Genomic DNA, 13,841 nt, shown 5'->3' with positions numbered 1-13,841 from the left:
TTTTTAAACTGTATTTTGTATATTTACCTATAATTTAATGGTAACATCAAAGAACAGTTACAATAAATGGCAATTTTGTTTTCAGAGGAACATTATTCACTCATATTTTGATATGTTCTTTTAACAAAAGTTATTTGAAACCTTACAAACTCTCGAATATAATGCAATTTAGTTTACATATAAAAATTGTTTATATAATTTCTTCTACTGTAGAGTATGAAATTACTTGCTTCAGCTAATTTTTAAGGGGTTTCGTTTAGCACACTTAAAATCAAGAGCCGAGTCTCAGTGGTAAAGACGAACTGAGCAAGACGAAACAAAGGACCGTCACACTTTATTATTTCCTACAGTTTCTCCTTTGCCCAGATCACAAATATTAGCTTCGCATTACCACTTCAAAAAATAGACTTCCTTGTCTAGAGCGGTGGGGGATCCTGCGTCCATTTCAACTTCTCCAGGAGTCAGACAATATGAAAATGATTAAAAGACAGAGACAGCTTAAAAAGAAGTTGTTAGAGGGTGTGCAAAAAACATAGTCTTTTCAGTTAAATGCTTACATTTCCTTTGCATCATAGGCAAGATTAAAGGGGTCCTATTATGCTCTTTTACAATGTCTTAATTATGTTTGGGGGTATTTTTAAAATGCTCTTGTCCTTGGTGGTTCGGAAAACACATTGTTTTAAAAATTATTTACATTTTTACAATACCTTTCTTCTAAGACAGGTATAAACAGCTCAAATTGTTCTGGGTTTGATGATAGCCCACATTCTGAAAAACTAAATATGATGTCATTGGTTGACCAGATGGTTTTTCAGTGCTGCCAAATCCCTTGCCTAAACAGCACGTTCCTTCTGTTTTATTGAGGCTAGCAAAGAGTCAGAAATACCAATGTGTCAAAGATCAAAACATACCAGTGTTTTCCAATACATTGTCTTTGTTTTGGGATTCAGACATTTGAATACATATATGTACTAGCAAAAACTTAATACTTGTGGTTTGATAATGACAAGATATACATGCATATGGCAGTGATAATAATTTTTACATATAATCTGATGATGTGTATAATACTGAACAGATGCACAAGGCACATTTATTTAATTTAATTTTAGGATAGGTTGATGAGTTTATGTGTTGTAAATCCAGCAGCTCTAATCTTTCCATAGACTAAAGTCACTTTTCCACTATCATGTCAAATAGTTCTGTCAGGTACTGTTTTAGTTGCGTTTCTGTTTGAGCATATTTTTGATTTGCAGTGATAAGTTATTCATTCCTATGTGCTAGTGTATCTACATACTGTATACATGTCAAATATAAAAAGGGTACATTTCAATGTGTTCTGTTTACACACAATGCTCTTTTAACTATGATTTACTGAAGATGACCACTGAATTGTCATTCAATGAAATAGTTTATTTACCAAGTAATATTGTCAGGCATATTTATTTCTGTCTGAGCCTGGTATGGTGTGGCACGATTACAAACTTGGCATGGAATTCTAGGCATGGTAAGACAACCATGCTGGGGTGCGTTTCTGGAAACCACGGTTAGCCAACTAAGGTTGCAAGTTCCGTCGGTACAATCATAGTTCATTGATTTGGCGTTTCCCAAATCCATCGTTCCAATGAACATTTGCAAACTGCGTCTTAAACTTGTATGCTTGGAACTACACCTCTGGAGCTGTAGTTATAAACTTAGTTCCTGTCTGTGTTCTATTCCCAGTTATCCCCCCTATGCCCTTTAGGTTGGAACATTTCTGTATTGGTTTGCATGTGACAAATTGTAAAAGTAGACTTTATAAAAAAACTTTATACAACAACAATATCCTACATAATAATAATAATAATAATCAGTATTATTATTATTATTATTATTATTATTATTATTATTATTATTAAAGTAGGATATGTTTTTTATTTCCTTATAAACATTACATTTCATTTCTTAATTAATAGCCTCAATATTTATTTATTTATATATGAGATTAGAATAGGTGTTAGCTTTTGTAAGCAATTTTGTTTTAGAATAGAATGTGGAATATTCTCAATAATATTTGTAAAGGAAACACAGTCCCTATATGTGCCTTTTAAAAATATTTCAATTAATATGGAAAACGAGTGCATGTTTTTATCAACACTAATATTGGATTTATTTATTTTTAATGCGTGTGCTGTGCCTGTAAAACAATATAATTTGCACAAAGAAATTATGGGGATCTTCTCTGAAGAAGGTATTACCACCCCGTTTAGAGCATTATTATGGGCGTTTTATGTTATAACTAATGTGGTTCAAACGATAAATCTGCGACAGAGAAACTACAGGTTTTGGGAAACACTCATCAATACATCGTTCTTTTCCCAAACGATGCATCGTACTATGATAGATCAAGCTGGAGTTACGTCGTTGTTTGGGAAACGCACCCCTGAACAATGGTACAACATGATCTTATGGCCATTCGTAACTTTTTGATTCAGTGGCTAATTTGTATGAAATTTGTACACTTTAGTACGATTCGCTCATTTCCCAATGATGGTTGGGTTTAGGAGTGGGTTTAAGTGTCACGTCTCCTTTTTAAAATCATACATTTTTGTGTACTGAACTCATATGAATTCATACAAATTAGCTACTTTGCTGTCTAAAGTAAAGAGTAAGGTGTTATGTAAAGTGTAATGTAAAGTACTTACGTTTTCTTGTGAGATGAGACTGGCTGGTCTGGTAGAGCATGTGTGCACATGACATGCTGTCTGACTGTTCTTTTCTTTGCTGGCCAAGAAGAAGCAGTTTATTTATTTATTTCCTTATGTATTGTTATTAATTTAAGTAAATATTAGAAAAAAGGGGACATATTTAAATATATGATCATGATCCATATCACTGCTTACATTATACTTGTGCTACCGAGGCAACAACTGCCGCATTTGTATTATATTCCAGAGAACTCTGTTATCAAGAATGGGATGGAAACAAATGAAATTGAGTCCCTGCGAACTGGCCCGGATGGGCAGAGAATGGAATGATTAAGCAAACAGAACCATTCAACCTTAAAGTGGAAAACGGCTTAAAATGGCTCAGCCCAAGAGCCATCATAGATCCACTAATATGGTCATTATTAAGACTATTAAAAATCGACATATATGTTCTTACACGTAGAATCTTGATATCAAATATTCCTCCATATAATCAATTTGAGCCAAGAAAATTGGTCAAGAATATTTTGCTGAACACTGGCATGTACAGATATTGCTAGACAAATCAGAGTGGCAACATCTGTTGTGATATTGCAGCTTCCCATATCAATGACTTGAACTTCCATAATTAAGATTAGGGCTGTTTTATGACATCATAAAAATGGGAAAACAACGCTTGTAGTCTAAATGAGCTGTTCATCGTAGGCCTTGAAAATACTTTTTTTGAAGTAGACTTTGAGTTTCGTAACTTTTGTAGACTTTTTTTTAGATCAAACTTACCCACTACACACTGACTAACATTCAAAAGGTGAAAAAGACTAATAGGACCCTTTTAAGCATTAGCATTGGCCTTGTTTTGATCCGTACACCTATTAAATGTGTTTCATTGCCATTTCCTTTATAAACCTTCATCTGTGACCAATCAGCTGGGGTTTTGTCCTGTAATGTGCATTTGAAAACCAGCATGTTTTAGTAGCTATGAACAGACTGATCTATAATGACAAAGTTTGCCTTGTGTGGTCTTTACAGGGGTCGCATAGTGTTTGAAGTGCCATTATTGCAGGTCAAACTCATTGGTAGACATCAGTCCAATTAAAATGTACTAGTTCCACCGCTTGAAAGAAGTTAGTTAGTTGGCTTTTGCTAAAAATATTGTGTTAAGCGTAATATACGTTCACTTATTAACTGTACTTGGTCTAATTATTAATCATCTTTATGTGTCTTTATGATTTAGAAAGAGTATGATTAGGTATTTTTAGCCCTTTCCTCCTTTTATAACAGGCAATCTCCTCAGAAACACAGGACTGTCTGTTCCTCCTGTGCGGCCGCCTCTGGCAACAAGAAAACCACTAAGAAAAACTCTCCTCTTTGTTCCATTTTCTTTCAGCATTAGCAATTTATCACAGAATGAACTTTTATTATATCTGCAGATGACTCGCATTAAATTTTTGCCCATTAATTTTGAAAATGGGTTTTGAAATGGGTCCTAAGCTTTTATCAAATGCTGTGGAATCTCATTTGGATTATTGTATTTCATTAATTACTTGATAGACAAAGCATACTTTTCAATGTAGATTTTTTTTGTGCTGTTTAATTAATTAGCATGTTTTCTCTTTTAATTAAAGCCATTTTTTCCGAATTAAAGCCCACAGCAAAACACATATATAATTTGTTTGTAATTAGCCCTTAATTGGTGGTAGTGGAAGCTTAGCACCCTCGTTTCCTTTTTTTTTCTCCTGATTGCCATTTTATTGCCAGTCAGTCATTAATTAAACTGTTTTTCTAATTAGCTTATAAAACTGTTGATGGCACATTATTGTAAGTGTGAGTTCAAAGCTTGCTAATAAGCCTTGCCTGCTCAGAAGAGGGAAGATAATGAAATGCGCACAAAGCCGGCGAACTTTCCGACTTTTTTTCCACTCCCTTGTTCCCTGAAGATGACAGTCTTATGTATCTGGAATCAGATTATTGGGGCTGAAACACAGAGAAGCGCATTATACCGACAGCTTTTCCGACTAGATCCCCCTCAGAGAGGCTGCTTCTCTGTATGTCTTGTAATGCTGTTTGTCAAGTTGGTGGCAAGATTACAGGAACTCCTTGTCTTATTTCCCCCACCACCCCCTTGAGACTGATAAGCTATGTTAACTGGATCTTTCACTGTATACAAGGAGATCGAGTGTAGGACTCTCAATATGTCACTTTTGTTGAGAGGATTTCGTCTCCTCCGCTTTAGTGTAGATGACACAGGGTATTGTCATGGGTGCGTGGCCTGTTTCCTTTCATTCAGGGAATGCAATGCTTTCTGTCACATTTCCCTTGGTGGTGTTTCAATGCGAGCCATAATTATACATCAGTTTAAAGAGAACGAACGTGTTTGGCATGACAAAATAGAATTACAGTAATGTTATTGTTGCTTTATTGGTTATTTTAGGATAGGCCCATACACAATAAGTCAGAATAGGCCTGGCTTTTTTCTATTTGTATGATTTATTTTTGAAAGTAGACTTCTGTAATAATTCTGAATGTAAATAAATTTGCAAAACTGTTCATTTACAAATTTAAAAAAAAGAAAGAAAATATTTTCTTCCTGCAAAAGTAACAATGGCCACCACTTCTAATTCAAAAATATTAGTTTATGTCATCATTACACAAACACAAAACACCATGACACTTAATACTGTAAACATTCATCAAACATGACGATTTATATGTATGCATATGACTGATATGTATAATTAATTCATTCAATTTTCTTCCGCTTAGTTCCTTTATTCATCAGGGGTCACCACAGCGGAATGAACCGCCAACTTATCCAACATATGTTTTACACAGTGGATGACCTTCCAGCTGCAACCCAGTACTGGAAAACATCCATACACACTCATTCACACTACGGCCAATTTATTTTATTCAATTCACCTTCAGCACATGTTTTTGGACTGTGGGGGAAACCAGAGCATCTGGAGAAAACCCACGCAAACATGGGGAGAACATGCAAACTCCACACAGAAATGCCAACTGACCCAGCTGGGACTCGAACCAGCAACTTTATTGTTGTAAGGCGACAGTGCTAACCACTGAGCCACTGTGTCGCTGTATGTAAAATTAATAAGAATAATATTTATTTAAAGGAAATTTACCATCAAGTGTAAAGTTAAGTATGCCAGTTTACAGTTTTTAAATGGTAACTATATTTTATTGTAAAATTGCAGGACTTTTTTAGTTCTCGTACATTTCTTTTGTATAATAGACTTACTGTTAACCAAATTCGGTGCATTTGCATAGATTTAAATTACAATACTTTTTCACAGTCTAATGAATTGTCATCATTTTATTTGTTTTTAAAAACTGGGAGGTCATGTTTTTTCATAGAAATATTGGCTAATGGTATATACACACTGATAGTATGCCAATGATTTAAATGAATTATATAAAAAAAAAACATAAAAAAACAATAGCAATAAAAAAGCACACCGCAAAGCTTTAAAGAATTATTACTGAACGTTTAAAATTTCATGACAGACTAAAAAGTGCTGTTATTTTCTTTAAAAAAAAAACAAAAAAAAACATTTACTCTCTGTCGTTTTGAGTTGACTCCTAAAATTAAATCTCTACATTATTATTTTCATTTGATATATTTTCTGAATATATGTTCAACTCGTTTTACTAACGAATTTGCTTTATATTCAAGCCACTAACCACATCACACGTGCTGCTCTTGGCATATAACTTTCTTTAATGGCTTAACAAGTTTTTAATAAAAGTACTATTATTTGAATCATGCTGTACTCCAAATTCAACTTTTTTTTTTCGTTTTGCCAGCACTATCGCCCAGCAGTATGTGAGAAAATGTAACTAGTTCTCAATAACTTTAAAAATAAGTGTTCTCTGTGCTTCCAAAAATGTACCCCTTTTATAAGGTTTTGTGTTATTTGAATGCAAGTGTAACCCATACATTAGCCAACCATTGGTCATACCCACATTAAATGAATGCTTTGAAGGAAATATATCTTAGTAAGTATTGTCTGACCATCACTAATCTAGAACACATAACTCTTACAACAGTCTTAAATCTGAAACCCATCACCGTCTCATATATAATTGAACTCATCCATGTTATGTGTAAAAACTAGTGTAAGCCAATAAACTATATTGTGATCAGTAATATCATATAGAAACATATTATGTATCATATCATATATCTTTATCAAATTTTGAACAATAATACATACAAAAATGCAGGTTATAGTCTAATGCTTCGAATTACTTTTTTGAAAATAAAATTGCTAAAAATTGTTGATGTAATTTTATATATTTAGTGTAAGTAATGTAAACAACTAATTTTGATCTGAGCTTATTAAAATATGTAAATAATTATACATTATTCAATTGTATGATATTTTAAGTGATTAAAAGCATCTTGCTGACAAATGGGTAAAACCTAGTGGTTAGAGGTAAAAATGTTAAATCACTATTAATATGTTGTGGTCTAATATGGATTCTTCAGATGTCATCAAATCAAAATGAGGCTGACAAGATTTTTGGGTATTTAAACTATTCTTAAACTGAATTATATTTTAGTGGGCGTCTGCTTTAAATCAGTTTATAAATGTTTGAAAATAATAATATTAATAATAATAATAATAATAATAATAATAAAACAACACAGTTTTAATTAGATTTTTCTTGTTTTAATTCCTGAAACCTCGTTTTAAATCTTTGACTTAAGGATTTATCTATATTTTAGACCTATTACTTTGCATTGTAATATATCTCTGTGGAAGCTCAAAAAATCTAAATAAAATAATTTAAAAGTGCTTTGCCATCAGGTGACAGAATACATCAACACTGTAAGTGTATATATATATATATACATATTCAACATAATGTTTTTTTTTCTAACTTACAATATCCACTCTGAGCTAAACATCAGCAAGTGGGGGACTGAACCACTGTGGTCTTAACCCACCTAGTGGCTCCTCGCTGCAGTTACAAGGCTGAGCTGAATCAATTCACCCCTCACAGACCTTTCAAAGGTCACGTCATTAATGGTGCTAAATAAACCCTGCACTGAATAAGGCTCTGCCGAGAACTGGCGTAAATGGCACACAAAGCCTCTAAAGAGGAGAGAAGAGAGGTAAACCACAATGGAAACGCACTGAATGTAATTCTTCCGGAAATATGGGAAGGTTTAGTGTGACTACCTAGAACAAAGAGCACAAGCGCTTTTTGTTGTGTATGTTATCCCCAACACCAACCCACCCCCCAGCCCACTCCCCCACCACCCCCCCCCCTTTTTTTTTTTGGATTGTGATTTTCATTCCTTTTTTTCCTGCCCTGCATTTTTCCTCTGTGCCCGCATTTGATGTGAAAGGATTTGGCACTAAGTCACAAGAGAGGGAAAAGGAGGGGGGATAAGGATGAAAAAGGAGGGAAAATCATGAAAAGTGGATCAAAAAAGTAAATGAAAAATAATGTCATATTACGGAAAATATGAGAGGCTAATTTGCGCCGACTTTTTGCTAATTTTGTTCTTGCCACAGAAAGAAGTGCTGTCACCTGCTCTGCGCTACACTGATGACAGTGCCAGTGATCCATGAAATAAGCTGCCGCCGGCTTTGTTCTGATAAGAATGAACAAATCTGCACAATGTACTGCGCTCCGAATCTCATTTTCATACTTGCATGCAGGCTAAAAGAAATAAGCTGTTTGCAAGGCTTGATTAATCAGACATTTGAGAGCTTTTTTTTTTTTTCCTTTTTGTCTCTTTGATCTGCTGTGTCTCCTAGGTAACTTGCTTGACATTAATGTTGAGACAATATTGGGTTGTAGACTGGACTGATTAAAATAAAAATAATAAGAAGAAAAAATTTAATGCTTTGAATAAAATAATGTGTGTAAAACAAACAAACATTTGGGGAGAGAGTGAACGGGGGCTTTATTTTAGTAGCACAGGCTAATGAATCCTAAGATTTGCCATCATCTTGTTTTGTTGTCTGGGTTGCAGCAGACATTATTATTTATTTATTTTTTGTCTAGCTTTAGCCCCTATACTTAAATGCCCATCTCCCAAAAAAAAAAAAAAAAAAAAAACACCCTGGTGTGAATTATCTGCAAACAGATCTGCGCTTAACACGAGCATGATCGCCCATTATAACTTCCCTCTCTGCGCTGTCTTGCTAGAAAACATGATTTATGGCTCTTAAAACCTCGAAAAAAATGGCAAGGATTTAAAAAAACTGTCATAGTGTGTTAGCTTCAGGTTATGCAGACGCCTTTACAAATCTTCCAAGTGCCTGTATAGATGAATGCCTCGAGGGCCCAGCCGGAACCCCGCTCTCTCAGCCTGCTAAAGGCCTTATCTTAAATCCAAGCAAAGTACCATTAATCTTTTTGAAAGACCTTTATGGCTTTTAATGTATCCCAAATTAGAACATTTTACACCCTTGGTTCCTGAAATATGGCGATAAAAAGCCTTTAGAGTTTAATTTCTCCTTCCTGCTCGCTCTGACCTGCCTAATCCCAGCATGCATTAGGAGATATTTTAGTTTCAGTCTTTCTAATAAAGTTTATCCCACTTAATTATAATTGAAACATTTTTTTTCCACTCTCTTGCTCTCTCCAGGTTTTTTCAAGCCTACAAATGGTGGCACATTTCCTCATTACCAATTGAGTTTTGTGTGTGTGTGTTCTTCCACTGTTCTAAAGAATTACCCTCATATCCCCTCCCCTAAAAATAGAAAAAATGCGACGAGAGAAAGGCGGAAAAGGGTTTGCGATTTGTTCCAAGTGTTTATCAAAGTTTCTTGCGGTCCAATAATAAACCCATCCCAGGAGTGATGAAAGAAGCCTGGACTCTTCCTTTGTTTTCAGAGTCCTCTGTGTCATTCTGGCTAGTGGAATTAATCTAGCCACACCACACACATTTTCATTGCCGACATGTGCCTCTCGCCCTCCTCCATTCATTTCGCCATCCTAAGTGCGTGCACTGCAATTTTCAGAATTAAAGGTCCTCTTTAGATGAACAGATTAAGTATATGAGATAATAACATTAATTATGCACATCCATGCTGAGTGGAGGAACCGAGGGCTGGGTGTCCTAATTCTATCTATGAACTGCATATTCATTTTCTGAAATTTGAGCATAAGTGCGGGACGCGGCGTAGATACAGTATGCGTTCTTGGAGCACTATCGTTGGTGAGGTTTGCCAGGCAGACTGATTTTCTCCAGCTAATGGAGCTTGTCTCTGTCTCCTTCTCAATAGCTGGCCGTGAAAATCGCACAAGCCGCCGATTGCCGTGACTTCTCCCGCACCAAACAGGAAGCGGAGGCTTCCCGGGCAGCCCAAAAAAGGAGGAAGCAAATCGCTTGGGGGTTTGTTGTCTGTTTTTTTTTCTTCTCTCCGTCCCCTGTGCTGATACCCTGCAGTTTCATTAAGTCACTCTGCATTTCACACTTTTAAACGTCCCCTGTTTCCTGGACATGCCACTGTGTGTTAACTCATGTGTATTCACTTGAGCTTTCTAATGAGTATGCGAATGCTGCTTATCTTTTTGGTCAGTCAGTCTTTTTAGAGGGTCTCTGAATGCTTTTTGTGAAATGTAAATATTCTAGTTTTATTCTAGTTTCAGCATTTTCCTGAGGATTTTTGTGTGTGTGTGTGTGTGTGTGTGTGTGTGTATATATATATATATATATATATATATATATATATATATATATATATATATATATATATATATATATATACATACACGCTAACGGTTAAAGGTTTGAGGTAAGTTTTTTTTTTTCAGGCTTTCTTATTGTATGCAGTTTCAAATGAATTTTTTACTCCAGTCATAATTGCTTTTATCACTATTACCATTAATAATAATAATAATAATAGTTTTCCCAGTGTGTGGTTGCGCTGGAAAGGCACCTGCTGTGTAAAACATTTGCTGTATGAGTTGGCGGTTCATTCCGCAGTGGTGACCCTTGATTAATAAAGGGACTTAGTCAAAAAGAAAATGAATTAATGAATGAATAATAATAATAATAATAATAATAATAATAATAATAATAAAAATTATATTTATTGTCCCAGTGTTGGGTTGTGGCTGGAAGGGCATCCGCTGCTTAAAACATATGCTGTATAAATTGGTGGTTCATTCTGCTGTTTCAATGCCTGATTAATAATGGGACTTAACCAAATAGAAAGTGAATGAATGAATGAATAATAATAATAATACAAATAAAAAAATATAATAATAACAATAATAATTTTCCCAGTGTTGGGTTTAATGTTAATAATTAATATTGAAGAAAAAAAATCTTTAAAATCAATTAAATAAATTGTTAAATGACATTATAAATAAACTACTTGAATTTTTGAGCAGTTATACTATAGTGCAATAACATTTCACATTTTTATCATTTGTTCTGTAATTTTTGATTAAATAAATGCAGCCTTGGTGATCAGGATAATCGTACTGACCCAAAACTTTTGACTGGTAGTGTGTATGAAAGTATGTGTGTGTGTGTATATATATATATATATTTTTTATTCAGCACTCATTTGCCACTTTTAATGCATTTTGTTTGTTTTGTTGATTTTAGGTTTGAAGCAAAGAAACGATGGGAAACCAAAAGCAATATGGGGTTCATGTGACTTTCACATTTCTGAAGAGTACAGATTGAAAATTGTCTATAGAGGTAATCTTTCCATAATGCAGTATTATTGCATTTAGATATCTTTGTTCGTCGTTCCATATTTGGTTCTCTTTGAATCAGTATTTTGATTGTTCAGATTTGTGGGTAATTTTATATAGTGAAATAAATTCCCTAAGCATACCATTATTGTTAGCTTGGTCGTTATTGTGTGTATTTTCGTTCTTTTACTCGTAATTAAATCTGACGCGTCCAACCGCGCTCGCTATTTATTTACTGCCGTAAGTGGGTTAATCAGGAGCCGCTTTTTTTCTTCCATGGAGGTATGGAGCGAGGGAAGAGAAAGGAGAGATTAGGGGCCTAATGCAATGTACAGGATAATATGCAATAGGATTTGCCTGGGCAAAATGAAATTTGTCGGCTGTAAGGAGGTTTGAGCAGTCATAAACCAGGAGTTTAGTCGGGTTCGAGTGTAAGATGACTGTGTGAGGGAGAAAGCGAATGAGATGGAGAACGGCATGTTTGACACTGGACTCAACCCCATAGAGAGGATTCATGTGGGCAGTGCACATTTTTAGAAGCCTGCCTATTAAATAAAATATAGTTGATTGCACTTTTTGAATTTGAAATTAGATTATTTCTGTATTGATGATGTAATATTACAGTACATGCGTTAATATCTATTCATTTCTTTAGGAATAATTCACCTACATTCTTTTAATTCTGCAATCCGTTCAAAAACAAAACACTTGGGTTGCTTGCTTCTGACAAAGATAAAAGAAGAATCTTTGAAAAATGTTCATGATGCTCTGTTCCAGAAATTGAAAGGCTACAGCAACTCTTCATTTTGCAAAGATACAAGGATCTGGTTCCAATCAACATGGTCATGGGCCAGTGTCGTCAGATTTACAGACTGTAAATTCACACTAACTCATTTTTTTTTTTTTTAAAGGAAAATGACTGTACCAAATACACTATTAAAATGATCAAACATGGTAACACTGCTCTGAAGAAACAAACACGGAAGAAATGTGAATTAACAATGTGCAACAAATTCAATCAAGAGAATGTAATTTATTTGTAATGTTAAGAGATTTTTAATTAGATGCTATGATAAATTGGTGGTTAAAATATATTAAACAAAATGACAGTAAATGATAATTGACAGATTGACAAACATTAAGCTCAGTCTGTCATTATGCATTGCAGGCTCTTTCTGGTTGTAATAAGAATAATAATTGTGCACATACACTGCTGGTAAAAACATCGAATCAAAACATTTTATGTTTATGAAAGAAGTCAGTTATGCTCACAAGGCTGCATTCGTTTGATCAAACAATTTATATATTTGATTAATACAAATCCTGTAACAGCAAATGCACATTTTCAGCATCAGTATGGATCCCCTATAGGGATACCTCTGTGCGCATATACTTTATGTAATGTATAATTGATCAATTTAATGCATCCATCTTGAAAAGAATTGCTGTTTGTATTAATCGTTTTTATTAGTAATGCTGAATAATAAAGTGAAGGTTTTCAAATTGACTCCATAATCATTATCGGCCAGTGCTGCTTCCTGCAATCAGCAAAATACTGATTAGAGCATCCTTGAAAAATACACATTTATTACATTTCACGGATGTTTTGAGATATTATAATCAAAGATTTCTGACTATATATATCAGAAATTTCAGATTTCTGATATATATATATATATATATATATATATATATATACATATAATATATATTAGAGGTGTGAACCTAAGCTCACGGTTCGGTTCGGTTACGATTATCATGCCATTCGGTTCAATTTGATATCTAACGAGACGATTGACGATGCTTTCCATACACAGTGTTTTGGGGGGTGGCTATAACAAGCTGTCTGTATCAACACACATGGACACACAGCACCACACTGTCTCTTATTCACACACATACACAAACAGACAGCACCAAACAAGCGCGCACACACACACACACACACACACACACACACACACACACGCACACACACACACACACACACGCACACACACACACGCGCGCGCGCGCGATATTGTGAGACCGCCCACTCCTGTTCAAATTACACCAGAGTTACTGACCGCTCCCGCGCTTTATTCAGAAATTTATTCCCGCACTGAATGAAATCTGGTCAGGTCCTGCAACAACGCACAGGTACAGCCATGGGAATGCAGACCTATATCCAGAAGTATCGTTGTAACAGCCAAGAAGAAAAGAGAGGGGAAGAAAAATCACGCCAGCAGCCGAGAGGAAAAGTCACACCAGCAGGTGAAATGGGCCACAGTGAGAGAGAGAGAAATGGAGTTCACTTTCAGTCCCTCAATCGCAGAGAAATAGAGGCTTCTGCTAGAAGTGTCAGTGAAAGACTGTCCAGAAAACACACACAGTGAAATTGTGCACAGTTTCTGAGTTTTTAAGTAGTTGGCACCTGGAGTGTTGCTCGCCTCCCTCGCGACAGAGCGCATATGAGGCAAACGA

The 13,841-nt window shown here is 35.0% G+C and overlaps 1 protein-coding gene across 3 annotated transcripts in view; it reads left to right on the top strand.

Annotated features, from left to right (window-relative positions):
• Nucleotides 1–12,881, top strand: part of fam204a (family with sequence similarity 204 member A) — a 34,304-nt gene extending 21,423 nt beyond the window's left edge. The window contains exons 6-8 of one of the 3 annotated variants that reach the window (XM_073919500.1): nucleotides 9,953–10,062; nucleotides 11,287–11,382; nucleotides 12,156–12,881. In XM_073919500.1, the coding sequence (XP_073775601.1) occupies nucleotides 9,953–10,062; nucleotides 11,287–11,338 (162 nt within the window). In that variant the 3' untranslated portion in view covers nucleotides 11,339–11,382; nucleotides 12,156–12,881. 3 annotated transcript variants of the gene reach the window in all.
• The last annotated feature ends 960 nt before the right edge of the window (nucleotides 12,882–13,841 follow it).

Source organism: Danio rerio, chromosome 13 (genome assembly GCF_049306965.1).
Source record: "Danio rerio strain Tuebingen ecotype United States chromosome 13, GRCz12tu, whole genome shotgun sequence".
NCBI lineage: Eukaryota > Metazoa > Chordata > Actinopteri > Cypriniformes > Danionidae > Danio > Danio rerio.
Note: the sequence above shows the minus strand (reverse complement) of the source record. Positions and strands in the feature narration are given on the sequence as shown.